Below are 26,295 nucleotides of genomic sequence, written 5' to 3'. Positions count from 1 at the left end.
TTTATCCAGGCCTCCCTTCCCCTAGCAACAATGCGTTTCCTAAGAGTATTAGCAAACATGATAATGATAAGGATAACCTTGAACTTGCTAAGAGCCCATACATGCCTTTCCCATACTAACTTTCATCCTAAAAGTTCTGAAACTTTTATCTACCTTGCATTTCACAAATGAAGAAACTGAAACACAACCTGCTCGAGCAGCTCACCTCGGAGGCAGAGCTGGTGAGCAGAGGGCCCCGATGAAAACTCAAGTTCATGGCCTGTTGGCGACCACCTGTGGTCTCCGTCCTGCACACATTGGTGATCCCAGGCACCCCCACAGCTGTCTGAGAAATGTCGAGCCACTGTCATGTCTTCCTCTCAGGCAGGCTACAAAAACTCCATCCCGGGCAGATGTTAGACTTTCATGCCTATACCAGTGGGCACTAGAGGGGTCTGTAGGAATGGGATGGGGGGTTGTCTGTAGGAACGGGATGGGGGAGGGTGTCTGTAAGAACAGAATGGGGGGTGTCTATAGGAACAGGATGGGGGCGTGCTTCTCGGCTTACTCCCTCTATGGGGTGGACTGGTCATGTCTGGGGCTCTGTGTGCCCTGAGATGCTCTAAATAGATGTTGTAAAGGGGCTCTTGTCCCAACTTCCCTTGGGCTGGAACCAAGGAAGAACAAACCACACAGCCTCCTTCACGAGCAGTGAGGGCGGCCTTGAGCCCTTACTCCCACTGCTGATGTACCCCCATTCAGCCCGCCCCACACCCAGCAAGTCCTTTAGTTTTCCTTAGCTTGTTTTGGAGGCTGAGGAAGGGGGTACATAGTCTCCTGCTGGGAAGACTTGGAGATAAAGGGAGTCTCTTGCCCCACAAAGACCTCCACGTTCCTCACTGCAAGAGGGGTGGCTGGAGAAGACATTGCAATAGGTGCTAAGCTGCATTCTAGCTCAGCTCCTCTCCCAACCTGCTGTGTGACCGCAGACAAGACACTGACTTCTCTGAGTTTCAGTCTGCTCATCAATCATAGGGCGGAAAGGCCGCAAGAGAGAGTTGGACCCCATAAGCCTTGGGGGGCTTTTCCAGTTCTAAGGGGTTCAAGGTGCAATGGAGCATCCAGATCCCAGCACCCGAGTGTGGGAAAACGGAGCAGGAAGTCCTTTCCCCTGCCGGTCCCTCCAGTTCTGAGATGGTGATGGAGACGTCTGCCTTCACTGGGAGGGAAGGGGGAAGTGGGAACACCTTAGTCATGATATACCGGAAACTTTGAGATCCGCCTGAGTGGAGTTGGGTGAAACACTGTGACAGCCTCTCTCTTTTTGTGAGTCTGAGGTGGTTCCGTTTCCTGTCACTCACTCTCAGGCCTGTGCTTTGAGTTCCATCTTCCAGGAGCTATCAGAACAGCCAGGTCTGGGTGCCAGGAGCAAACGTCCATATGGGCTTGTCACAGTGTCCGCCATCCAAACACAAACTGGAATGTATAGCTTGGCCCCCTTCAGGGGCAGGCAGATGACGGAGAGACAGCCATGTCTCCTCGGACACACCTCCAGGAGACGTGCCCAGGGACCCAGCGCCAACAGAACCAGAATCATTCTTCTTGGGCACATCACCTCCAGCTGCAGACACTGTCTCCAAAACTGCACCTTCCATGAGAACAATGTGGGCCAACCTCCGAGATGTCAGACTTCACACCAGGACCTCAGAATCCTCAGACCCCCCGAGAGGCAGGCTGGGATAGGAGGGATATGAGGTAATCATGCCCCTCATAACACAGGGGACCCAGCACCATCCACTTAGGAGTCTAAACCCCAAATGGCATGAGCCTTCCCTGGAACACAGTACCACCCTCCCTTGAACTGAAATTCCCTCTGAAATTCAACATAGAAAAAAATCAGTCACAAAGCATCCACCCCCAATTCCCACCCACGACGCAGGCTTTACCATCTTCTCAATTTCACAACCCCAACAAAGAGCCTGAAAAAACACAAAGAACAGGCAAGGGGTAGGTACCCTCAGGAGGCCCCCGTAGCTTCTCTGGGAAGCCTTCAGTGACCCCTCCACCTAAAATTGCAACCCTCCAGGATCCCACTGACCCCACTCCGCTTCCTTGTTCCATAGCACTTGTCACCTGCTGACCGACTATATCATTTTTCTAGTATGTTGACTGCTTCTTTGCCACTTCTTCTTGCTAAAATTACAGGCTCCTAAAGTCAAGGATATTTATCTGTTTCTTCATTGTTGTTTCCCCAATGCCTCTGCTAGCACTTGGCTCATAGTGGGTGCTTACCAAGTATTTGTTGAGTGAATAAATAAATCGGGCCTGGGTAATCCTATATAATAAAAGGCTAACATGCAAATAGACCGAATGGCCGAACAACCGAACAAACAAACAACCTGTCACTATGATGTGCACTGACCACCAAGGGGCACATGCGCAACACATGGTGGGCGTTGACAGCAGGCAGCAGAGCATGGAACATGGTGGGCATTGGCTGCGGCGGGATGGTGAAGCAGCCAGACCAAGGTGGAGTGCTGGTCACTGTTATCGGGGCGAGCCTCTGGTGGTTACTGAAAATTCTTTGTTCCCACACGCCACGGTCCCTCCTGGCACTCACACCTGCTGCTGGTGCCAGCCCCACTCACACTGCTGCCGGCACTGGAGCTGCTACTCGCACCCGCTGATGGCCTGGCGCCAGCCCCGATAGCTCAGCACCCTCAGTGGATGTGAGCGGAGGCTGCTGGCCCCAATTGCCCCTCAGGAGCAGAGGCAGCCCCAATCGCCCCTCAGGGCTTCTCCACCTCCCCCTGCTCCTGAGGGACGATCAAGGCCATCAGCCACCGCTCATACCCACTGCTAGCAACGGCCCCGCTCACACCTACTGCCGGTGCTGGAGCCGTCACTCCAACTGCTACTGGCACCCAGCGCCAGTCCCGATCACTTGACACTGTCAGTGGGTGCGAGCGGCAGCTGCCAGCCCTGATCGCACCTGAGGGCTTCTCCACTTCCCCCTGCTCCTGAGGGGCAATTGGGGTGGCAGCCGCCACTTGCCCCCACTGACAGTGCTGGCCCTGCTCGCACCTGCTTCTGGTGCCGGCCCCAATCACTCCGTGCTGTCAGTGCGTGGGAGCGGCAGCAGCAGGAGTGGGGCTGCCAGCAGACAGGGGACCAGGGGCCATGGCAGGAGGGGCCGGGCGTGGGCATGGAGGATGGGCCGAGACCTGCCCCTGTGCCCACCACAGGCTCGCAGCCCACCATTCCTTTCAAGGTGCACTAATTTGTGCACTGGGCCCCTAATACATTATAAAGCCAGAGGACCCTCCCTCCTTCACTACTGGATTATGCTGGAAGTGAGACAGGGTATTCAGTGAAAAGGCTGTAATTGATACAGGCTATAAGGACTATCAAGGAGATAGTAAGACATATTTATGGTTTAGAACCCAAAGATCAGCTCGATCCAACCTGGAGACTAATTTCACCTCGCAATACATTAGCTCATTGTAATACATTAGCATTCTAAAACAACACACCCCTGCTGCCATGATTGGAAACAGAAAGCCCAAATAAGGACACAAATGGCCAACAGTGCTCTTCTGAGAAGTTTTCACTCCTTTCTCAGGAAGATCCTGAAAATTTCTCCCCTTATTGAATGCTCTACCCCTCGATTAAACGTGTCTCAATAGAAGAAGCAAATCCCACTAGGGAGGGGCTGCTCTGACTATGGAGTAGCCTTCTCTCCCTCCCACTCCTTCACTAATAAATTCTTTCACTTTAAACTCTATGCTGGCTTGTATTTGAAGTCTTTCCTGTGTGAAGTTAAGAACCCACAGTGGGTCATGGACCTTCAGGTCCCTGGAACACCTGCATCAGAAGGAGCCAAGAAGATCTGCCCACCCGGCCCTGCCTTCTGACCAGACCCACCTCCTCAGCCCCTGCAGGCATCTCGGTCCTGGGTCACAGCTAGAACTTGAGTGCCACCAGCTCGTGAGGACCAGCTGTGAGTGTTCCCAGGCACCTGGCAGCAGACCCACTGTCAACCAGAGTCAGTAAAACAAAGAACACCATGAAAGTCATCTTTGGACCAGACATGATTGAAAGTGTGTATCACAAGCAGAAACATGTGCTCGGAGCCTCTGGCTTTCAGGCAGGAGAGAGCTGGTGTGTGGGATGGCAGAGTGGTGAACTTGACTGGGAATCTGCCACTTGCTCTGGGGCCTATCAAAGAAGAACTTCCTTGTGTGTGGGAAGGGGTGGTCACTCCAGGGCAGCTGAGGACAACCCCAACTTGGTCACGTCAGCTCCCCACTTATCTACTGGCTGACATTTCCTCTCACTCCCCTCCCATCGGGTTGGCAGGTTTTGATCGCAGTGTTTCAGTGTGTATACACATTCTCTTGGGAGTCCTAGAGCTGTAGTAAATATGCACCATATACAAACACACAGACACATGCAAAGTAAGAACAGGGTTGATGGAGATGCACAGACAGCGACAGACACTCACACATACACACACACTTGCACCACACTCCATTCTCTACCTCTCTTAGTTCCACAGTCCTTACTCCTTCCAACCCTCTAATCACATGATTGGATCCCTTGGCAACCAGCCCCCATCTTTAGGGGCTTTCCAAAAATCACCTCATTCACACAAACTCAGGTGAGGATGAGAAGAAGCTCCTTAGGAATAACAACACACCATTTCACCTTTATGGCTCTGAAGGAATAGATACCAAATATTATAACAAAAGATGTTCTCATTGCTTGTCATTTAAGAAATTCCAAAGGTTTTGGGAGCACTGTGCCAGAAATGGGGATGAAGACCAAATATATACTTCTTATATATCACAATATCACAGTTAGGTGTATTATACTATATGACTGGCATGTCAGATCTATAATATTACTGTTTAAGGGATGGTTAAAGTAGATTATTTATGTTTAAATAGTAAGTTTATTTAAATAAAAATACAAAGCAAAAAATAGTTCAGGATAGGGCAAAAGTCATGGCAGTGATAAACAGATGACTGGAGTTTGGGATGTTTTCTTTATCTGAAGTGCAGTTTTTTAATTATGTAGGTTCAAACTTGGAAATTAAGATAAGCAATAAGTAATCTGTATCAGTCCCACTCTTTTCCAATTATGGTTCAATGAAGATACTGAGGATTCATTTGTTCATTTATTCATTCATCAAACATTTATCAAGGGCCTATTAGGTAAGGTTTAGGCAGACAAAGAGGATATAGGGCTGCCCTGTATAGTCTGCTAGGGGAGAAAAACAAGGAAGTCATCATCACAGCCCAGACTAGGAAGAGAGAACATAGAGGTGTCTAACCACAGATCAGGAATCACTCACTGAAGAATGTGACAACTGAGCTATGTTTTGAAGGACAAGGAAAAATTAGCCAAATGAGAAAGGGAAGTGCCTTCCAGGCAGAGCAGACATCATTGCTGAGCATCTACCCTTAGTCTGCAGACTCAGCTCCACAAGTGTTTGACCCATAATGACTGGCACCCACCCACAGCCACAAAGGCTGGGATCAGTCCTGACTCCCTGGGCTTGCTGTTACATCTCCAGTACCTTGGCCTTGACCTGGATTCCTGCACTTCCTACCTGATAAATCACCCAGAATCTTGATGTCGCCATCTGCCTGACTCACAACACGGCCAATGCCCAGACTCTCCTATTGCAATATCATAAGAAGAAGAGCTTCCCCTTAGCAAGCCCATACTCTGATCCAGGTGTGGTGATGCTTATTACAAGCATTATATCATTTGATCTTTGGAATAAAACTATGGGATATTATTGTCACTTCCATGTGATAGTTGAGAATGCTGAGTCCTTAAGAGTTTAAGGAACTACCTGAGATCATGCTTAGTAAGTGGTGGAGCCAAGGTGCATGCTCAGATATTCTGACACCAAGACCTGTGCACTTAGCCATTGTGCTGCCTTACCACTCCCTACAATGAATCTGCAAACCCACTGCATACCAGTGTTGGCCCAAGAGTTGAGGGCCTTGGGACTGTGATTTGAGTGACAGGCAGCCCTCCACCTCTGCGAGGAGCAGCCCCAGAATGGACGAATGCCCTGGTCCTATCTATTCCTGCCTTCCTTTCCTTCCCAACAGTCCAGAGCTCCCAGTATGCCTCACCAACCCAGCCTGGATGGGTTCTAACCACTGACCACACTCTCAGGGAAGCAGAATGACCAAGGATAAGGAGCTCAGAATCCCAACTCAGTTATCAGAAGTGACCCCACATAGCTTATAGTTTCCATCTATGGAAGCCCTTCCATGTTTTAAGTCCCAAGTTCAGAAATCCTGGCTTTCAGGTCAGGCAAGAAATCCTGAAATATTCAATGCCTTATGGAGATCTTAGGCTTTCTCCAAAGGATTCCTTCACCCAGGAAAACTACTTATCTCAGTGTCTAGGGACTTGGAGGTAGGCAGGGAGTGGGAAGTGGGGAGTGGAGGCCCCACTAGAAGGCAGCAAGAAGTGAAAGCAAAGGAGCAGCCTCATACCCGGTCCTGACTCCTGGGGTAAAATGCTTCCCTCTCGGTACTATGTCAGGCCATGTCCAAGGCATGGCAGCCTCAACCCAGGCACCACAATGGGTCCCAGTGTGGCTGGATGGGGAGTCCCACACCAAGAGAAGATGTCATCAAGCTCTTGGGGAGGGTGGAGTTGCTGTGGGCTGCCAAGGCATAATGCACAAGCCCTGTGGGTGGCATAATGTGGTATTTATCTCCCTCACTATGCAGAGAGGGGACAGGAGGAACAATCCTGACTCTGTGAGCAAGGTCCTCTGGGGAGTTCAGGCCTCACTAATGAAGATGAATAAGAGGGGAGAACCTACCCTTCATGGCTGCTGCCTTTGCCACATACATATTCATGGGCTGACGGGATAGCTCCTAGGAATGACTCACCCCACATAGCGGTAACAGGGTCAGAGGTATGGCAGTGCCAATCCACACTTGGAGTGGGTGTGTCTTGGGGGTGAAACACTCTGGGCAGTGACTTAGGGTACTCCAGGAAATACTCTTAAATATATGAAATTTCCCAGGAGAAATTTGTTCCTTTGCCCGCTGTAGACATAAGAGTCGTGGTATGAGCTCAAGAACCCCTGAAGAACTTAGTGCTAGCTGAGTTCCAGAAGCAAGCCCAATATTGCTCCTTCTAACCAGTACCAGCTAACAGTAATCCTTGCCCCATATCTGTCCTGCCTGGCTTGGCCTTATGGCAGTTGCCGGAGGTCCCATGTGAGAGTTACAGGCACACCCAGAGGCTGAGGACATGCCCTTATTTTCTGAATCTCCTTCCATCTGGCTCTTCCATGATGTTCCCTCAACTAGGATTTTTAGGAAACAAATCCTTGCCTATCATAGACCTCCAGAGTTTAGGAAGGTGACCTTGGTAGGAGAGTATACAGTATGTAGGGAAATATGGCAAAAAACTAGGGCATCTGCACCAAGTGTCTTCAGAAAAGAGTAAATGCTGACCCGGAACCTATACCCACCATCATTCTGAATTTAGTGGGTTTGGTCTAGACGCGCAGATATTTTGATATTTGAAATGTTTTGTTCCCTATTTCAGTGCACTCAGCCTCAGTCCTCAGGCAGCATAACCGAAAGAATACACACTGAGCCATACATCAAATCCTCTCCCTGCAACCGGCCTCCTGTAGCTTTCTGCTGAGCCACAGGCTAGTACTTAGCCACAAGACAAATGTCTAACAGATCTCAGGGAGCCTTACCTGCCTTTCTGACATGATGTAGAGCTGCTCGTGGTCCTTGGAGAAGGCCATGTCCCGGAGCACAGGGCCCGGGTCCACCACCTGCACCGTCTCGTACTGGAGGGCGTTGCCCCTGGGTCCATCCACCCGGATCTGCGGGGAGAGAAGGAGGAGAGCAGAGGTGAGTTCAGATCCTGCCCTGCTAGCAGTGGAGCTTCAGCCCCAAGACCCTCCAACAGCCCAGCCACAGGCAGTGAGCTCTGTCTCCACAGTGAGCTCTGTCTCCCAGAGGCCAGGCCCAAAAGAGCAGGAGAGACACCGCTCACCACGGCCTCATGCTGGGAATGGCAAAAAGAGGGAACGGGGAGACCACACCGCGCTTCACCAAGAGCCGGAGTTCTTTTCTCTGGTTCCCTCTGTCTCAGGTCCGTTTTGGAGAAGAGGATGGTGCTGACAGTGGGGAGCGGGTCTGGGATTGGGGAACAGTGGGTAACTGAAGCTGCCTCAGAGCAGAGTGTCATTCTGTAACAGAAAGGCAATAGTATTTGCCACATTTTCGAACAGAAAACATGTGGGTGTAACAATGTGAGCTGATTCTTAGAAATTGGTACCCAGCTATCCTTGTTGTACTTTGGAGGGAACCAGGTGAGGAGCACCCAGAAGTTTTACACTGAGAGGGCTCGTTCTGGCCATTGAAACCAGTGGCTCATGTCTCAGATTTTGGTGTAGATGGAGGGTCCTGAAACCTCCTAAGGGTACTATTTGTGTCCCCAGGGAAAGGGGTGTGGACATTCCAGGAAAACGTGCGTCGGGCATGAGTCATCCTCAGTCTTCCGAGAAGAAGAGCACTTAGCAGATAGATTGTCCCTGGCCCATCCACAGGTCCTTCCTGGAACTGCTTGGACAACGTGGGGACAGCCAGGAAAGAGTTTTGCCCACACCCCCCATGATGGAGGACAGATCTAGAAAAGCTGGCTCCCACTCTAGAATCAGAATCATCACACGTCTGAGCTGATAGATTTGATATGATCACTGCCCAGTGCTGAGAGTGCCACCCACATAAGTCAGGACCAAACACTGTCAACAATGTGAGAAGGACGAGGGAAGCACGAAGGGAGACAGGAGAGGCGAGAGCTAGGAGATCAGCAAACTTGATTAGATACCATATAAGACGCTGTAAAACAAAACAAAACAAAAAACCTAAAGAAAAAATTATATTCCAAATATCCGCACTACGTAGTCTTATTTTTAATTTTCAATATTTACTTTTTAACCTCTTGTAAGATGAAGGAGAACAGAAGAGTTATTCAGAGGAACTAAATTATAGCAGGGACAGCACATTAATGACAACTAATCCATCAAGTCATCATTCACTGAACTCTGACACCAGGGTACTTTGTGATTCACGTGTGTGATTTTAGGTTTGTCCCAGCCTCTGTTTGTTTGTTTGTTTTACTTTTAAGCATTATTTTTAAGCCCTTCCTATACATCAGGGAGATGGTTTTTCATAAAATTCCTTATTGACATAACCTCTCAATCTTATGACTTTAGGGCTGATTTGTCATGTCTTGCATGACCCCACCAGCACCCATTCTACCCTCTCTCACCTTTTGGGGTGGGATTGGACCCATTCCCTGCTTACTGGAGGTCCTTGATGGTCATAAACAAGTCAATGTAATCTCACTCTCTTATCACAGTGATTGAGAGAAAGCAGGCCCAGCCAATCAACATGTGCAATCAGAGCAAATCGGGACTGTGTTTCATGATGGGGCAAGAGAGGATTTCTCCTCACCCTCAACAGGGTCAGAGAAACAGGAGCTCAAAGAACTGTAGGCAGCCCTTCTGTGCTAAGGAGGGGAGCTGCAACCAGGGAAGGTCAGTTGCAGAGATAGAAAAAAAATTTTGTGTGTGTGTGTGTGTGTGATGTTCCTAAGCCACTGAATCAAAATAACCCCAAAGTCCTATGTTAAGACTCTCTTGTTACTCAAGATATTTCCTTATTGTTAAAGTAATAAAAAGGCTTTTTCAATATCCAAAATCCTAACTGACATACAAATAATAGATGAGGAAAATGAGACCTAACCAATGGGCCTGGGCTTTAAAATCTGGGGAGAGAACTCTGACGTGAGAGACAAGTTCCTTGCTGAGTTTCACAGGTCCTTCCTGGGGGCGACCTGAGGCAGGAAGCTGAGGTCACTGTCTCTGCTCTGTACAATTCCAGTGGCTTTTGGCAGACATTCCTGATAGTGATGCCCAAATATTTGAGCTTGACAAATACTGATTCTGAAAGTGAAGAAATGCATTGATGAAGTTAAAACTCCTCTTTGCTAATTTCCCATTAAGCTTATTAAAAAAACAACCACCAAAAACTAGTAAAGGAGTTAAAGAGAGATCTGTTTAGCCCTGAAAATCAAAATGCCTCAAATTCTAATAACCCTCCTGTTCCTGTGCCCACTCCCGCAGCCACCAGGCATCTACCTGGACAGGTCCCGACTTAATCTGAATGAAATGGGAGCTCATGCAGAGCCAACTGAGATTACCACCCAAGTCTGACTGCACGGTGATGGCCTTGGCCCCCAGCCCAGCAAGGCTTCACCTCCAGCTGTGAGTCACCTCTGGAGCAGCATCAGGAGAGTGACAAGAGTGATACTGAGCACCCTGGCTGGTCTCCAGTCCCCTCAGGTTGCTGGCAGGAGCAGGCTCCCCAAAGGGAAATTGGATTTAGTGCCTGAGCGATCTTCCTGATCATTTTAGTTCCAACTCCCCTGCTCGTTAGGACGAGGTGATGTGCTCGATGTAGGTGGACATCTGAAGAAAAGCAGGGACAGAGGAATAGACCAGGAAGCAAGTTCTCACAGGCAGGGTAGAGTTATAGCCGCTCTTCTGCATTCTGTGTAGGAAATCAGTTATTGGAAAGATAGGTCTCCCTTTCCTCCCACCCCACCCCATCTACTACTTATTTCAGAAAACTGAAAGAATCTTACACAAAATACAGGCAGAAGGCATTTGTAATGGGGTTTGCTGAATGATGGACAATCATAAAATTCAGGTAGGATGGGCCGGTTGCCAGTGGTTGGGCTCTTACAAAAACAATAGCAATAAGTGTGGTTAATACTCCGTAGTGCCAGGTACGATGCTAAGCATTCTACTTGCATTTACCTTCTCACTTAAATCTCATCATAATAACAGTAATGTGATAACTTTGCATGATGACAGATGGTTATTAGACTTAGTGTGGTGAACACATCCTAAGTTATGTAAATGTAGAATCACTATATTGTACACCTGAATCTAATTTAATATTGTATACCAACTATACTTTAATAAAAAAAATCTCATAACTCTGTGAGATAAACATTAATATAACCCCACTTACGGGAGAGGCACAGAGAGGGTTAATAACTTGTTCATGGTCACACAGTTATTGATGGCATGGCCTTGACCCATACCCGGGTCTGACTGACTCCAGCGTCCAGGCTTTTATGCATTTACATACTACACTATTGGTCAGATAAACCTGAATCCCTTCAAGGATTGAAAGTAGATGATGTTAAACAAACATTGCCCTGGGGGTGCTGGAGGGACCTTGTCTGCTGCTGAGTTCTTCTGGGAGAGGATCATGCCTGTGAATGAAGAAGGGGCTGTTGTAAATTTTCAAAATTATGATCCCTTATATTCTTGTTTTATACCTTTCATAGCATTCTTAAATAACAGTGTTTCATCTGACGGTTGTAAAATTTTTATGATGTTGACTGCCAGCATAGTCCTTCTCATTTTACCCACGAAGCGACTGAGATTGGGGCTGTTCTGCGCCTTGCTCCAAATTCCAGGATAAACCAGTGACATTCAGGACTAGAACCCAGGTCTCCTGATTCATAGCTCAGCAGGTGCCTCTTAGCTATGTAGATTTTCCAAGAACCTTTGACAAGGTTCCACATTTACAAGGTACTTAAAAATAATGAGTCTCCGTGGGACTTTGGGCAGTTTGGCCATAGAGAAAGAGCCGAGTTAGAGACAGAAAAGACACGCTTCTGTGTGGAGAAGTGGGAACTGGGGGACTCCCCAAGCACTGGTGTTATGACTAGTCTTATTATCATTTTTTATAAGTGGTCTGGAGGAGGGAACGGGAAAATGTGCAGAATATGTTAAGCTCTTGGGGACAGCAAGAAGGCCAAGGCCAAGGACGGAGATGAACTGCCGCAAAGCTGCACGGGGGTGCATAGACTGGGACTGAGTCTCCTGGGGGCAGACGCCATGCCTGCGCAGTCAGCACGGCAGCCCCACTGCCTGGCACAGGACCCAAGACTTGGTTGTTGCTCATTAAGTAGTTACTGACAAGTGTTGGTGAGGGTGTGGGGAAGAGGGTGTCCTTTCATACTATTGGGGAGAATATAATATGGTACGGCCACTACGAAAAACAGTATGGTGGTTCCTCAAAAAATTAAAAGAAGAACTACTGTATGATCCATCAATCCCATGCTTGTGTATATATCCAAAGGAAGTGAAAACAATATCTCAGAGTGATACCTGTACTCTCATATTCATTGAAGCATTATTCACAATAGCCAAGATATAGAAAAACCTAAATGTATGTCAGTGGCTAAAAAAGGTGATAATATATATAAATATAAATATATATATATATATATATATATATATATATATATATATATATATACATACACACACACATATATATATATACTGGTATATATATATATATATATATATATATATATATATATATATATATAATTCAGCTTTAAAATAGAAGAAAATTCTGCCATTTGCAACAATAAGGATGAACCCGGAGAACAGTGTGCTAACTGAAATAAGCCAGACACAGGAAGACAAATGCTGCAGGATCTCACTTAGATGTGGAATCTAAAATAATCAAACTCGAAGGCGGAGCCTGCCAATTAGTGGTGCCTCTGGAAGGCCTGAATCCTGAAGGCTCAGGTTTCACACAAATAAGGCCAAGAGGCAAATGCTACCAGGGGTGTTCATGGACCTCTAAGCCCCCTTCCCAGGAGATCCGACTGGCTGATAGGAGTGTAACCAGGAACTACCAGCCCAGCCCAAGGAAGCTCTGGAGAGCAGGTGTATGCCCTCTAAGAACAGGGCTACCGACATGACATTGCTCCACCAACTATGACAGTTTGGCAAAGAAAACACATAGTGGGTGATATTAGACTCACTCAAAAGCCGCCTTGGAGAAAAAATCTTAAATCACTAGGAAGACTGGGCTGAGTAAGGAAAAGGGTGGTCCTAGCAGATTTGATAGACACAACATACTGGCAGGGGGAGGGAAAGTAATGCATGAGGAGTGGGGTCAGGGGGCAATGTGGCCGCCTTCACGCAGCACTGTCCTGCGGAGGACGAGTGTGACTGTGCTCTGGGGTCAGGTGGTGGTCCTTCATGCTTCCCCTCGGGACAGTGGAACCTTCTTCTAGAAGAGCCTGGGCAACAGAAATAAACACCGGCCACAGATGTGGGCTACTATACAATACTAACCACCACCACCCCCCCCCCCCAAAAAAAAACATACAAATAAAAATAAAAGGTACAACTGATTTTAATAACCTATTTCATCTAATCCAATGTCTCCAAATGTTAGCATTTTAACATGTACACAGCATAAGAAATTGTCAATGAGATAGTTTACATCCGTTTTCTCATACTAAATCTTTTAAACCTTCAGTATATGTTTTTCACACTCACAGCAAACCTCAATTTGGACCAGCCCCACTCCAGGCGCCGGACAGCCTCACGTGGCCAGTGGCTACTGTGTTGGACTGTGCAGTTCTAGATTATTGGCTTGGTGACTGTCCCCCTCTCAGCTGTTCTTAGTATTGTACAGTGGCCCACTCCTCTGCCCTGCCACAGCACCCAGTGTCTCCTAGGACGTTCAGCTTAGAGCATAACACCCCATCGTCTTCACTTTTTTGGAGCTCCCTGGCCGTAAGATCCAGCTGGCTGTATGGTCGCCATCAGTCCATAATGCACAGCGTGAGGGCCAGGATCTGATCTAGGCTGTCACTCAGCAAGACCCCCTGTACCCTGGATGATAGTCAAACATTTGGCAACTGCTCTGGGAGGGGACCAGTCGGTCAGAAGAGCTGCTGTGGGATCAGAGGGGTCTTTCTTAGAGGCTCCCAGCTGCACCAGGTAATACTGATGGCCTGAATGGGGGAGGGGCGGGGCTAGGTAGTGTGAGCTCTAGGGGCTGGAGGGACACAGCCAAGTGCCAGTCACAGGGAAGTGTTTCATTATTTAACACCTGGTGAGTTATTCACAATCGTCAAGACGTGGAAGCAGCCTAAATGTCTGCCGGCGAATGAACGTTACCAGCTGTGGCTGAGTAAGTTGGGGAGGTCCGACACGCAGACTGCGACATGGTTACTATTTCAAGCCCTGTAGGCTTGAATTTGCTAGGACGGTGTGTTTTAAGTGTTTTCACACAAAAAGAAAATGGCAGCTGAGCGAGGTGATAGATATGTTAATGGGCTTGATTGCGGCAATTATTTCACAGTGTCTATGTATATCAAAACATCCAGTCCTGCACCTCAAACATACACAACTTTAATTTGTCAACTGCACCTCAGTAAAGATGAGGCCACACCAGGTTATACGACTGATCACCAGTCCTGCCCATAACAGGGAGAATCTCCACCAAAGAGGTTAGCGAGCTTCGCCCATCCCCTCCACGTGGCCTACCAGGGACAGGCATGCGTGCCCGAGGGCACACACAGGTATCCCCCTCCCGTCCTCCCAGCACTGGGTCTCCAGGAGGGAGGTTCCCAGGCAGCACCATCCCCATCCCCACCCACCCAGCAGCCAGCACAGCACCTCTCCCCAGCCCTGGCGCCCTGGCGCGGTGAGTGCCTTCGCTGCCAGGCAGACTGCTATTAAAACATCAGCAGGGTGGCCTCCACAAAGGTCAGCCATCCGGGGAGCTCCTGGCAGCTGCGTGTTTGTTTATTGGAACATTATCTGGGCCAGGCTGTTTATTTACATCCATTGAAGGATTGAACAATAAATATCGTCTCCCAGTAGCAGGCAGATGCTTGCACGAGAGCGTTCTGGCTGCTGACTTGCTTGAAATAATCTCCCTAATGAGCAAACAGTGCTATTTATCTTTAAAGGTGCAGGCCACCCCCGGGTTCCCCCTCTCCTCTCCACGATCACCTCCTCCCCAAACTTCCTGGTCAAGGTCTACACTGGCCAGGTTTCTGGGCTGGGCCCAGATACAGGAAGGTGATGACGGTGTCTCATCTAGCAGTCAGGGAAAGGAGGCGACTGGAGGTGCAGGGTGGGAGAGATTAAACCTGGAGGCTAATGTCTTCTGGCCGCTCTGAATTCACCCAGACCCTCCAACCTCAAACCACCTGGTGGTGTGGGTGGCAGGAGGTTAGGCCTCCTTCAAAGAGCCAGAGGTGGCATGGTTTGTGGAGAGGCGCGCCCCACATTCGAGGGGTACCAGAGGCGGAGTTCGGCCTGTTCCTCACTCAGGTGAGTTTCTGAAGTGCTCAGAACACCAAGGGGCTCCTGTGCAGATACCTGCAATCCAGCCCGTTTACAAGAGGAGGTGGTGTAGTGGGGTGGGGGTGCAGACAAGAGGAGACAGGTGAGGTGCCCAAGGAGATGCGGAGGGGGGGGAGAAGGGGGTCCAGGCCCTGCTCCCCTCTCAGAGCCTTGAACACACATCTCCAGCTCTCTCCTGTGTCCTGCTCCCTATTCTGGCCTCGACCTGCCCCCTGCTGAGGCAGAGGACAGGTGAGGACCAGGCCTGCTTCTCTGTACACTAATGGGTCACGGTGTCTCTCGGGCGGGAAAAATAAAGCACACTTGGGATCTTCTCTGTGCGGGTCATTCAGTTGGCCCCAGCGGCTCGAAGTGCCATAAGCCTGGTCACCATCGGTCAGCACCTTGCCACACAGCCCGATAAGCAGGTGAAGGGAGAATGAGCACGCCAGAGAGTGCCAGCATCAGCAGCCAGCAGGTGCTCCTTTGTTGAATGAATGAGTGAATGAACGAATGACGAACTCTGAGCCTGAGCTGCCATAGTTGGAACAAGTAGACGTCCATGCACACAGACAACACAGGACACATGCCCTCTCTGTCCCTGCCTCAAACGCTTCAAGTCTCGAACTTCCCCTTCATAATTCTATGACGAAGTGATGGAGGGCAGGTGATTCAACTCCTCTGGGATCAGGAAGAACCGGGAAGGGTGTGGCAGGCCAGCAGGAAGACTGTCACGAGTGTGAGTATGTTGGCAACTTGCTGGTGTGGAGTGAAAACTCTCTAGGGAGAGGGGCCCCCGTATGGAAGAGTTGCTGGTTTGCAGGGCAGTGGATGGGATGAGCTCCACATTCCCACCGACCCCCAGGGGCTGGAAGTGTATTTCCTGCCCAGGACAGCTCGCTCATGCCCCAGACACTCACTTACTCAGAACCCCAAACATCTGGAAACAAAACTTCACCCATAATGTCACCCGAATTTCCCCCAGAGCTCTCCTTTCTAAAATCATACCCACCCTCTCCTCTGGCATTTCCAGTCTCCGATCCCTGCTCTGTTTTTCCTTTTCCCACATCCTCTGTCACCTTCTCAAACACCACAGAACTTATTTATTATGGTCATTGTTTACCTCCCTTGCTAGAAGGTAAACTCCGCAAGAGCAGAGATCTGTCCCTCCCCCACCTGCTTGAATGGTGACACAAAGACTAAAATACAACCTCAGGAAAGAAAGGTACCGAGGAGATAGAAAGGAACGTCAATCTGATTGACATGAAGGAAGGGAGGGCCAGAAAAAGGTTCAGGCCAGCCTATTTCAAATGCAAAGTGTCTAACACAGGCCCCTCTTGGTGCACCCTCCTGAAGAGACTCCCTGGAGAGAACGCATGTGGAAGGTGTGGGTGGGAAACCTGGTGGGGCAGCCAGATTGCGATCCCGGAGGCAGCACTTGGGTGAGCAGCCTCTACCCCACGCCTCGCTGGGCCATTCCCCATGTTCCTCTGGCCACGGAGAAGCCCGGATCGGCTACTCGCACTCCCAAAAGAGCAGGTGCAGATGAAGAGATAGGTCTCCACCTGCCACATGGTGCCATGTGCTTTACACACATCAGCTCACCCCGGTGTTTGGTAGAGGGAACACACTCAATCGTGTTACAAAAGACCAGAGTCCGCTGGCTCCTGAGAGGGCGTGTGTGGGCAGCACAGAGATGGGTTAAGCACTGGGGGTGAGTCCCACCTCTGCCATTTAGGGATTGTGTGGCCTTAGAAGACCTTCCAAACTTTTCTGAGCTTCACTTTCCTCAGATGAGAAACTGAAATAACAATATTTCATTGTTATTGTTATCATGGGAACATGATAATACCCCAAGCATTCTTAGCAGAGTGAGGGAGTAATAGTTAAGTTTCCATAAATGTTCCCAGTAATTTCTATGGAGGCAATTCAAATGAATCGATCCCCATGATCTCTACCCACTCCGATGAGCATGTGGCCTGAAGACTGGGCTCCCAGCACCTGACCAGGTCCGCTGGAAGCTGGAGAGACAGGAGAGGATCCACAGCTCAGCTCCGGGCCGTCTGAAATAGCCTGGGAAAGGCCATGCTGGACAGAGGGCAGGGGACAGCCTGGAAGGGTCTGTGCCACATGTCTGTGCCACAGACACTCTACCAACCTGGACCCAGAGACCTTCACATGGCTGCCCCGAAGCTGGGGAAATTGTCCAGGAAACCCCAAGTCTGGTTCAATTCAGGTGTAACTCAGAAAGCCAGCCACCGTATGAGGAAAGCGGCTTCTTGCCATGGTTTGAAGCCACAGCAGGGAAAAGGGAGTAACATATCCTGGCCTCGCGGAGGAGAGAGGCGTCTCTGAGGGCCCATCCAGGGCAGAAAGCAAAGCCAGGGCTGGCAGGATGCTGAGGAGAAGCAGGATCCATTTCCCAGAGATGAAGGAGTGGCCCTACATGGTACCAGGACAGTCTCAGACCCAGAATCAGGACCCGGTTGCACATCTACATGCCCCTGCCCTCCACACACTCCCTGGGCTCCTTGTGCCCTCCTAGGAGATGGGGGGCGGGTATCTCCTCTTCTGTACCCCCACAACTGTTGGAGTCACAAACGGGTTAATGACAGAGGCGTGCCATGAGTGCAAGGAGCCGTGTGCATCAGCATTTCTCTCCTGCTGGAGTCTCGCCTCCTCTGGGGAGGCATCCGCATCTGCTGCGTGCAGCTGTACGGTAACAAGAAGAAAACCCCTGTCCAGCTGCTGCGCCCAAAGAAACCAGAAGCAGAGCGAGGGCTGAGGAGGATGGACTCTGGCACGAGCTGTTACAGGACTTCAGGCGTCCTGACTGGTCAGGTCCTAACTCAGAGGATGGAAGCTCCCAGCACAGAGCCGGGCTCAGAGTAGAGCCTCAGTAGTTACGTGCCTCCTGAATGAGGAAGGTGGGTCCTGTCTGCGTTTTCTCCCGGGCCCAGAAGCTGCTTTCCTCCCCCACTCCTTCACACCCCAGGTTTTAATTGCACCACAAGCTCCCACTCCTCCAGTTCCAAGTCCAAGCCTCCTTCCACCTGGGGATCAAGCCTGCAATCTCGGACCCATGTTCTCATCCTCACCCCATCGTTTCCATCTTCAGACTGTCCATTGCATATTGCCATCACCCCCTAGAGCAGGCCTGCTCCCAGCCCCTTCCCCCCACCTCAGAACACCTCATCTTCCTCCCCTTCACCCCAACAGCTACTGGACACCGACCTCCCAAAGCAGCTGCACCCATTCATCCCTCCACATGGTTGTGCCTGTCCGGCCCATGTCCTTGAGGAGCAGAATGAAGGAGTCCTCTCTCAGGGTCCTTATCATAACACCTCCCTCCCCTCTTCTCTTCCCTTCAGTTTTATCTCTGCTTCCTTTCAGCCAACACACACCCACCGTCCCTCTCAGCCTGGCCAGGACACTCCCCTGAGGCTTTCTCCATAACCCCTGCCCACTCTGATCACCTCCTCCTGTCATGCCACCTGTGACCGCAGCAGAAGCCCTTAAGGCTGTCGTGTGCTCAGCCTACGTGGACAGCTACCTTTCTTGGCTCTTGGGGTTTGAGTGTGTTCATTTCAGCCATGAGAGTGTCAGCACCTTGAAGACGGGTCTGCAGCAAAGTGCATGAGCACAGGGTGGTACAGCTGGCCCAGCTGGCGTCCTGATTCTCTCCTGCATGTTTGCAAATTCAGGCAGAATTTGAAAGATGTATTCCATATCCTCAGCTGAAATATGGGGCTCAGAATTCCGAGTTCAAGGTTGCTGTCAGGTCCATCAGGTGGGTTAGGAGATGCTCTTACTGAAGTGCCTGGTATGTGGAAAGTCATACATGTATGCGACTGTTGGTGGTGGCTAGTCAATATGGAGTTGTGCTGACAAAGACGATGTGATGGTGGTGAGAATGTAGCAGAGCAAAGCCTCCCTACCAAGGCCCCAACAGCTTTTGCGACCCCGAGAGTTGCTTAATAGTTGCTTAGTAAATGAACAGAGGAACACATGAGTTCCATCAAGAATGAAAAAAGATCAAAAGGGTCCCAACTTCCCCAGAGAGTCTCCCAAGCTAATCTCTCTCTGTGTCCTGTCCTTAAAGGGCCATCAGCCCTCTTTCTAACACCAAGGGCCGCAGCTGCAGCAGCGAGCCCTATGCGGTTCCCCCTCGTCAGACACTAGTCAGCGCTGCCCCATGGGCCATTGCTCAGCCCCTAGGCACTGTTTGGCAAATTTCTTAATAAATAAATAACCCAGGGAGCATCAGGCAAGTGTGTTTCACCTCAATATCTGCTCTCTCTGATGAGCTCTGCTCTGGGCCCTTCCCCTGCAGCTTCATCCAGCGGCTGGGTCACCAGCCCTTTTGTGGTCACCGTCCAAGGACAGCTGTGCCTGTGATGCTGAGAGCAGCCTGTGTTTGCCTAGTGCAAAAATCCAAAGTCAAGAACACAATTTCTCCAACAGGGAAGGAAGTCCCCATGACTGACCACATGGCGCCCCTCTGGGAAAGCAGGGTGATCAGGGTGGTGCCCCCTGGCTTCTGGCTGAATGCCAGAGGTCAATGCAATGCGGTGGATTTGCAAAGCCGAGACAGGCAGGAATTCAGGTGTTGCTCGCCTGGGGTTTACAGCAGGATTTCTAAGTAGCCCCTGCTGCTGGGCTGTCTGGGGTTCTTTTGTGCGGTCCCAGGAGTAAGTACAGGATGCATGCAAGGCTTTCTAAGACTCGGCTCAGCATCATGAGATGCTGGGAGTTCTCCCCGCCATCTCCCAGGGTAGATTCAATGCTGCCCCGTGTGCTCCAAAGGCATTTCCTGCGGGCCGTCCTTCCCTTGCCAGTGTGCTTGAGTGCAGGGCCTGCCTTATTCATCTTCCCCAAGGTCACAGAGCCAGCGAGTGGAGCCCAGACTGGTGCGGAAGTTTTCTGGCTTCAAACCCGTCCCCAGCAACAAATGACATCAACATCAACGTCGGTGTTGTTGTTCTCCACGGTGACAATGTTCATCAACAAATACTGGCACTTCTTTGGCGCGTGCAGTTCAATCCATGCTATCTCACAGATCATACTTAACTCTCCCTCTTCCCCCAAGCATCTCCCGGCATCCACTGCTCACATTTTCCTTTTTTTTTTTTTTTTTTTTTAACAGCAGCTACTCTGAGAAAGAAACACTTGAAACTATTTCAAATGAGGACCCAGGGATTCATGAGGCCTGGGGTGAAGCATGTGAATGGTTTGCAGTCAGAGAGCCCCCTCCCTGAGACGCTGTGGGGAGCGGCTTCCCCGGCTGAGAATCTGGAGTGGAGAAGGGCGTCCCTGTCTGGGGATGACATCACCAGACAGAGCTGGGACGCACAGATGCAGAGAGTGAGGGGCCCCGGGGCCAGCAGCGGGTTTGGCTGTGATATTACAAAGGGTCTTTTGACCACTCTTCATCCCAGGGAAACCACAGAGACCTGGGTTTAAGCCGCCCCCGTCCTCGGCTGAGAGGCCTAAAGACACTCCTCAAATCAGCCGGGTGACCTTTGATCCCAGGGAGGGAGAGTCTGGAAAAGGTGGGAGGTGCCAGGGCTGAAGTGCCTTGAAGCAAAAAAAAAAAAAAAGATTAAAAAAAAAAAAATCAGTGCCCCTGGATGGGACACTTGTTCCGCCAGAAGCATGTGGAGTTAATGGTAGAGAAATGCATTTTAAAGTAAGATATTGGAAAACCATCCGCTCCGTCACCAGCCACAGTTATTACAATTATTTATACGGCATCGGCAAGGCCCGTGCGTTTCACAGCAATTAAGCTATTGATCTAGCAGCTCTGAGCACCGGGCAGAAGCCGCAGCCGCCACTGTCGCTCCCGTGGGAGCTGTCTCTCAGATGTGGAAACTGAGACCAAGGCAGAAGTAAACAAGAGCATGAGAATCAGTGGTTGGACTATTAATATTAAGAATCCATATGCTGATATAATATGCTAATGATATATTAACATATTCATAGTAGTATGTTCATTTCTCCATTTGGGCGCCACTTACTCTGTCCCGATGTTATTTTCAGGGCTTCACAAGAAATTATATACTGTCATGATTAAGTGCATGGGTTCCAGACCCGTTAACATGGGCTCCAAACCTAGCTCTGCCATGAACCAGCTACATGACCTCTGGGAAATGAGTCAACTTCTCCAACCCCTCGTGTCCTCATTCATAAAATGCAAAGGATAACAGTGCCTAAGAGGCCGATGTGAAGAATTAATACCTTGGTAGATGAAAAGCATTTATCATACCACCCAATCAGGGCTAAAGGAGAGTTTCCCGGTCTTATCACAGGAGGTCTACAGAGGACATATCTCTCATAACTCACGTTCCCCGGTTACATCACTCGTAAGGAAGAGAGGGCAGTCTTGGTGTCCTGTGAGTCTCACACTGGGATTGTAGTAGAGAAAGTAACACTCATTCTTTCTTGATGGTGCTGAGGCAGGAGCTGGACCTAGACTTCCCCCTGCCTCTGGCTTCCTGGTTATGGGTGGCGATGGTGCTTGAACTCCAACCTTCCCCTCTGCCTATCTGCTCCACTCAGGAACATACTCTCAGGGTTTCATTATTTTTCTTCAAGCCCAGAGTCAATATTAAGTTAACAATGGTTACACAAAGTTTTATTTCTGAAATGCATCTGAAGTATTGTTTAATATATTATAAGGCTATGCTAAGTGATAAAATGTATTTCGTGATGGGAGCCTGGGACCATATCAAAATAATTCTCCTTTATATGCCTTTCTGCTATAGGAAGTTGCATGTTCCCAGAACGTAATCCTTGATATTGGATGGTGTGGACAGGGAGACACTAGAAATAAAATGTAAAGAACTGTGATGTTCATTTTGGCCTGGCCTCCAGGCAGCGGGAATTGAGGAAAAGAATAGAGGCAGAAGGTGATGGAGCTTGAAGATTAAGTGGCCACTCGGGCTTGTCACACCTGGATGACCAAGGGAATGGCGGGATCTAGGAACAAGTTGGGAGGGCAGCCTGGTGTGGATGAGACGATGAAGACTGAGTCTGCGAATGTGAAGTCATTCCTAATTGACTGTGTCCAGTTGCCTTTGGAAATTCAGGACTGGTGTTTGGGTAGAAGGTCATTGCTAAGGACTTGTCTTTGGTCACTGCCATTATAGAGGTGGACTGTGAAATCATGACACAGAAACAGTTCCCAGATCCAGAATTTAGACCACTGTGCCAGACTGATGCCCTCACCCTCTCTTAGGGCCAAATCTGGCACATGTCACAGATGTCAAAATACAGATTGGAAAATCAGTGGTGAAAGGGAGAGCCGCAACATCACGTTTTCCCATTTCCCTTCATGTTGCCCCAAACCACCGTGAGGGGCTCACTCAGTTGAGAAATGAGGACATTTTCCTATTTGCCAGCCCAGTTGCTTAAATAGACTCCATGCCTTAACCTGCAAACTTACAAATAAGTAGGCAATCGCTTTTAGGAACACACAAAATACATGCCTATGCAGGAATCTTCTCTACACAGTCACCACCATCCTTGAATTCCAGCATCCTTGAATTGCTGGGACTTTACATTAAGCATCTTTTGAGATATCAATGTTCTGATGAAGAATGGAAAGCTAACCTTTAGCGTGTGGTGAAGTGAAAGATCTGGGGCTGGAAAAGGTCCAGAAGGTGAGTCTTGTCTCACTGGCTGAGCCTCCTGATCTCTCAAAAAAGCATCAGCAAAATGGCAAGTTTAGATGCACTCTCGGGTCCCTATTATTCAACAATACAGCTACGTATATTGTTAGCTCCCATTCTTCCATGACAAGAGAGAATAGAGGTGCCCAGTGAAAGGTTCATAGAGAGAACAACACACACCAGGATGGTTCATGATGGAAAGATAGGGACCATTTTTGAAGCACTAAAGGTAAGTGTCATTTTGCACCATAATTTTCACAGTTTTGCTTAGGGCTGGTTCAGGAATTTCTCTCTAAAGTCTGTGTCATTTGCAAAATCTAACTTTATCTATCATTTTTAAATATCATTAAAAAACACACAAATCTGCACTGACCCAAGACTCCAAACCCAGTGAAGGGCACTGAGCCTTGAGCATGTAGGTCAGTCCTCTCTCCTTACAGACCTTTCCCTTTGGTCTACTTTGGTCGGCTTCATGCCAGTGCCCACCACCAGGGGTCGCTGGTTCTCTTCTGCTTTTTGGGACCTTCCAACATTTGCCCCAATAGCTGGAAGGGAAAAAGGAGGCAATGGCTGGGAGGAAGGGAAGGATGGGGAAGCTGAGGGTTGGGAAATCTCAGGAAAGAAGATTGAACAGGTCATTACTCTCCTGGCTCCAAGAGGAGGCCACTGACTCCAGGGTCTAGATCAGAATGTTCCTATATCCCAGGTCTGTAGACTGGAGTCCATTGACAATTATTTCTTTCCCATCCCTCAAGGTAGGCCAGGAAAAGCGGGACTGAAACACCTCTTTGTTCCTCTTCAGCCATGTAAGGCTCTCTCATGTCAGCTTGTTGTGTTGCCCAGTGAGAGAGGCAAAAAGAAGCCAGCCACAAAATTGTCTCGCGTCACTTAATTTCCTCCTGGATTTCTAAGCAGGCAATTATTCCCTCAGCCTCCAATGGACTGCAAGCACTTTGGAGAGATTTATTGTTATTATTATTACAGGCACTGCATAAGTAAAGGTGTCAGGTAATTGAGAATAATCTTATCCTCCACCCTCCCAAGCATATTGTTTATCCAGTGGAACACCGTGTTCTTGCTCCACAGCTTCCCCTCCCCGAGTTTTTCATCTGACAACTAGGATGAACAGGTCAGAGGATCTGGGCGCAAGGGAGATATTTCTGTGACTGAGGCCTGGGAAACAGAGGACCAGAGCAGCTCTCACACTGGCCTGCCATGTGCCACGTGTGGGAGTCTCATTTTCTCTAGTTCACACCATTGCTGAACATTACTTGAGCACCTACTGTGTGAAACCCCATTACAAGAGGACTCAAAGAGAAACTTACAAAGGATTCAAAGGGAATTTGGCTGGTTCCCACCGTCAAGGCTTGCTCGTCTAAAACAACTAAGATACAAAACACAACTTAGAAGGCAGTTTTGCATTTATTTTCCAATTTAATTCACAGCACACATAGTAGGTGCACAATAAACACTTGTGGATTTAATATGTGAGGTACAATTCTGATGAGATTAAGTCATTTTTTTATTCATGTTTTATGTGTAAATAAACTAAGACTCAGAGAGATTAAATGACATGCCTAAAGTTAATACAGCTAACAAATAGTAGGCTGAGAGTTTTCAATCAGGTCTCCCGCCAACCTGCCCTGCCCCACACACCACGCTCCTCCTGGGTGAAATACATAGAGATACCAGGCTGTGTGTGGCCATGGAAAGGAAAGAATCATTCATGCTGAGGAGGGCTCTTGACAGAATAGTGACAATATTAGCTGACTTTTAAAGGAGTGGTATTCAAACAGAAGGAGCTGCGAGGAAGAACGCGTCCTGGGACCAGTGGCAGGAGCAATGGCAGGGATGGAGGAGAGGCTGGCTGTGGCCAGGGCAGGTGCCTGTAGAGGGACATGGTGAGAGGGAGGCTGGAATGCTCTTCAAAGCACTGGGCTTTAATCTGCAGGCAAAGGGAAGTGTCATCTTCTGATATAAGCTGACGTTTGTAAAACAGAGAATCATCTTTACCCCGCTTTCCCAATGTGGAGAACCTGCTCCAAGACCCGTGAAGAGGAACGTTTTCATCCCTTTCAGAAAGGTGAGAATCTGCTTATTGTCTCTGACCACTAAAATACAAAACACTCTCCACCACCGTGAGTGTGGCTGCCAACTTTGTGTTGGGAAGTGGATCATATTGATTCATCCACTCCTTTTTAATATATATGTAATTGATTTCAGAGAGGAAGGGAGAGGGAGAGAGAGATAGAAACATCAATGATGAGAATCATTGATTGGCTGTCTCCTGCACGCCCCCTACTGGGGATTGAGCCCACAACCCAGGCATGTGCCCTTGACTGGAATTGAACCCAGGACCCTACAGTCTGCAGGCTGATGCTCTCTCTATCCACTGAGCCAAACCAGCCAGGGCTCATCCACTCCTTTTATAGCCAACTTCTTGTGTTTGGGTTAAGGGAACAACACATTTCTTCACAACAAACTCTCTAACTAGATTTTGAAAAGCTTTGATATTCTTAATATAAATAGATTCATGGGAAATGGTGGACTTGGTAACAGCATTTTGTTTTAGCATTTCCCTGATGGGGTTGCTATGGGGTAGAGACCCCAAATTCCCACCAGCCTCCAGGCCAAGCTTTTAAACATAGATTCAACTTTGGTCTATACAGCAGTTACTCCTCTAACCATAGCTTACCACTTCAAACTTCAAAAAGGGTTTCATGCCCACTATTTCAGTGCTAACTCACATCTGTGTGATGAGCCAGGTTAGTAAAGTGTTCTCAGGCCCCAGCTCTTCAACAGATAAAGAAAGAAAACCCAGATATTACGACTAACCACATTCATGTCACCATTGTAGTTCCACCAGATCTCTCTACTCCTGAGCCTACTGCCTTCACCATGCTGCCTTGGCATTCACTTCCTGTTAACAATCCTGTAAGCTAGGGATGGGGTGTGACCAGGACAATCCCCTGCTTCCACCAATTCAGAGGAAGATGAGTAAACAGAGTGCTATAAAACTGCCTGTTGCTTGAGCTTAGCTATTTTATTGTGTTGTGTTAGGTTGTGTTGGGTTAGATTGGGATTGGACTGGGTTAAGCTGTGTTGTATTGTGTTGTGTTGGTTTGAGTTGGATTGGTTTGGGCTGTGTGGTGTTATGTTGTGTTGTGTTGTGTTGTGTTGTGTTGTGTTGTGTTGTGTTGTGCTGTGTTGCATGGGGTTGGATTGAGTTGGGTTGGGTTGTGCTGTGTTATATTGTGTTGTGTTGGATGGGGTTGGATTGCATCAGTAGAGCCAGATCCAAAGTTCGCCCTGACTGCGTAAGCTCTGTGGCATTCAGTGTCCATTTGCTTGTCCTTGCCGACCCACAGTGGTTACACAATGACCAAGTCC

The 26,295-nt window shown here is 48.9% G+C and overlaps 1 protein-coding gene across 1 annotated transcript in view; it reads right to left on the bottom strand.

Annotated features, from left to right (window-relative positions):
• The window catches only part of PLXNA4 (plexin A4), a 401,265-nt gene that overhangs the window by 134,218 nt on the left and 240,752 nt on the right, over positions 1-26,295 (bottom strand). Inside the window, exon 4 of the mRNA XM_079785801.1 lies at positions 7,733-7,864. Within this exon, the coding sequence (XP_079641927.1) occupies positions 7,733-7,864 (132 nt within the window). The remainder of the gene's footprint in view (positions 1-7,732; positions 7,865-26,295) is intronic.

Source organism: Cnephaeus nilssonii (assembly GCF_951640355.1).
Source record: "Cnephaeus nilssonii genome assembly, chromosome: 12".
In the NCBI taxonomy this organism is placed as follows: Eukaryota; Metazoa; Chordata; class Mammalia; order Chiroptera; family Vespertilionidae; genus Cnephaeus; species Cnephaeus nilssonii.
This window is presented reverse-complemented; position numbering and strand designations above follow the sequence as displayed.